This window comes from Cariama cristata, unplaced genomic scaffold (assembly GCF_000690535.1).
Source record: "Cariama cristata isolate BGI_N322 unplaced genomic scaffold, ASM69053v1 scaffold6987, whole genome shotgun sequence".
NCBI classification, from domain to species: domain Eukaryota; kingdom Metazoa; phylum Chordata; class Aves; order Cariamiformes; family Cariamidae; genus Cariama; species Cariama cristata.
Window position 1 is genome coordinate 44,876 of NW_009624844.1, and position 3,047 is coordinate 47,922.

The 3,047-nt window shown below is 58.7% G+C and overlaps 1 protein-coding gene across 1 annotated transcript in view; it reads left to right on the forward strand.

Moving 5' to 3' along the window:
- Window positions 1–2,652, forward strand: part of LOC104164103 — a 7,878-nt gene extending 5,226 nt beyond the window's left edge. The window contains exons 5-7 of the mRNA XM_009703332.1: window positions 154–664; window positions 737–1,105; window positions 1,795–2,652. Of these exons, the coding sequence (XP_009701634.1) occupies window positions 154–664; window positions 737–1,105; window positions 1,795–2,652 (1,738 nt within the window). The remainder of the gene's footprint in view (window positions 1–153; window positions 665–736; window positions 1,106–1,794) is intronic.
- The last annotated feature ends 395 nt before the right edge of the window (window positions 2,653–3,047 follow it).

A 3,047-nucleotide genomic window follows, 5' to 3' on the forward strand; every position in this document is an offset into this window, starting at 1 on the left:
AGCCTCCCAGGGCAGCGGTCAAGTCCTACACGCACCAGCAATGCCACTCACCCCGAGAAAGATGGGGGAACGCGCTGAGGGGTGGGATCGTTGGGCTGTAGAGGAGCTGCCCTCCATCCTCCGCAGCTGAGCCTCACATCCTCCCTGTTACAGAAACTGCCGGTGCAACCTGGAGCATGCCCTGCAGCAGACCACGAACCGTGGCCAGAAGCGGCTCAGCTATGCCCTCCAGACCCCCGACCTGCTGTGGGAGGACGATACCCCGCAGTGGCAGAGGAAAGCCGTGCCAGATCCCCCTTCAACTGAGAGCGCTCAGGATGTTTTTCAGCTGCATCCGTACTTCAGCCAGGAGACCCCACTGGAAAGCAGCCCAGGCAACCAAGAGGAGCGCTGGACGTGGCAGCCCGTGGAGAGCAGCAAGAACGTGAAAGCCCCTCTTTTATCCACGAGACCCAAATCCCAGCTTCCTGGTCTGAGAAAAGCAACCAGGGAGGGTCCTTCTCCGAGTCTTCCTGGGAGGTTCTCTGCAATTTTTGGACATGCTGATGCTGTCACCAACAAGTTCATAACCTTTGCAAACAGAATACCCACAGAAGAGCACAGGAGAATGTCACCACCAGGAATGACGCAGGCGGTGGTAGAGAGCCAATCTCAGCCTCAAGCCGTAAGTTCCCCTCAGCATCAGTGGGGCAGCTGGCTTAACCAAGCCCTGCCAAATTCAGCTCAACCTCCACAGGCAGAGGACTCTTACAAGAGAGACCTGGAGAGGGGATTTTTCCCAAACTGGACAGAAGTCTCTAAGGTTGAGAAGGTGACACCTGGAGAAGGCCAGCAGGCCAGAAGGGTCTCCTCTAAAGGGGCGACATGTGAGCCCAAGACCAACGTTGTTTTCCTGAAAGTCCACAAGAGTGCCAGCAGCACCGTCATGAACATCCTTTTCCGCTTCGGCGAGATGCACAACCTCACCTTCGCCTTTCCCGTCGGGGGTGGCAACCAGTTCTTCTACCCGCAGCACTTCTTGGCAAAGTTCGTGAGGGGTTTCTCCCCCAGGAGCCCTCGGCAGTTCAACATCCTCTGCCACCACATGCGATTCCTGCAGCCGGAGGTACGGGCAAAGCTGCGATGCCTTGGGAAGGGTAAACGGGGAAAGGAGAGAGGGGCTCGTGGGGAGCGAGGTGGGACACCTGTAGAGCACATAAACTCTTCGGAGATGAAGCTAGAGCGAGACAGGATTGCCCCCAGGTACCTTGCATGGTATGGGCATCTCCTGAGAGCTTCTGTAAACAGGTTTGATGAACGATTGTGCTGTGACCTGAGGCAAGCCAGGGGACAGGGTGTGTAGCAGTCAGCAACTATCATCTCGTTCTCCTCTGGTGGGCCCTTGGAGATGTCTTGCTCACTGGAGAGGCCCAGAGGGCACCAGCTGCAAGAGAAGAACGCCTTAAGCACATCAGCTCAGGTCAGCCGTGCCCAGCATCCAACCTTCTGGATGCCACTTGAGGACATGCAGATCTGGGGAAAGACAAGGAGCTAGGATGTATCTCAAGCCCGGACAGGCCACCCAGGCAGTACGTAGCGGGGAGCTTTGGTCACTGCTCACCCCGTGTACCTCTTTGGGGCTCCCCACAGCTGACACAAGTGCTCCTTTGATGAGCTGCACCCTGAAGCCCTCCCCGGCACCCACCATCTCCAACCCCAGCCAGCGTTTCTGCGTTCCAGCAGAGCACAGGATTGTGAGCGAGCAGGTCCCTTCTCCCTACCCCTCCGTTAAAACCTGCTTTTTCTCTTCCGCAGGTGGAGAAAGTGGTCTCCAGCTCAGCCGTCTACTTCTCCATCCTGAGGAACCCTGTGCAGCTCATGGAGTCCTCCTTCGTGTACTACAAGGGCACGTCGGCTTTCTCCCGCGCTCGCAGCCTGGAGGATTTCCTCAGCGAGCCCTACCAGTACTACAACCCCGCGCACGGTGACAGCCACTACGCCAGAAACCTCATGACGTTCGACTTTGGCTTCAACCCCGACGCAGAGGTCTCCGCTGAGCGGGTGCAACTCATGCTAAAGGCCATCGAGGCGTCCTTCGACTTGCTCCTCATCTCCGAATACTTTGACGAGTCCATGGTGCTGCTGAAGGAGATGCTCTGCTGGGACCTGGACAGTGTTGTCTTCTTCCCGCTCAACAGCAGGGACAGCAGCACCAAGTCCCCCATCCCAGACTCCATCGTGGAGAAGATAAAGGACTGGAACAGGCTGGACTGGGAAATCTACACCCACTTCAACAGGACCTTCTGGGAAAGGATCAACCGCGACATCGGCAGGGAGCGCATGCAGCGGGAAGTAAAGGCGCTGCGAGAGAGGCAGGCAGAGCTGGCGAGGATCTGCCTGCAAGGGATGGGCAGCGTGGCCCCAAAGGACATCAAGGACTCGTCCCTGCGGCCGCTGCAGCATGGCAACGCAAAGATCTTGGGCTATAACCTCAAGCAGGGCTTGGATAAGGAGACGGAGCACATGTGCCGGCGGCTGGTGACCCCGGAGCTGCAGTACAGCAGTGCTCTCTACAAGAAGCAGTTTGCCCCGATGCCCCCTGCAAACCCCCAGCCCACTCCCTCTCTGCAGGGCAAAGCTCTGCGGCACAGGCTGGAGGGCACCCCAAACTAAAAAGGCATCGTTCTCCAGCTGCCTTTGCTGAGGACAGCGAGGCCCTCGCCTCCTGGGCTGGGGGGCTGTTTCTGCCCCAGGGGGGGTGGCAGGCTGGGACGCTGCTGCCCACGAGAGCCCCTGGCCACCGCTGACTGTGCCCAAGCTCTTGGGTGCTACACCCTGCCGTGGCTACGGAGCAGGATGGGCTGCAACGGGGGGGTCCCAGGGACTCGACATGAGACGGCTCTTCCAGGGTACGTCCCGAACAAACAGGGCAAAACCCCCAACTGGCAGCCAAAGCCTTGGATTTGCCGATCTGGGGCTTTACGTGGTGTAGCACTGACTCCAGCAGCGAGGAGCAAAACCAGGAGGGCAGCCCAAATACTCGGCCCCGCGCCAGAGACCGCAACAGC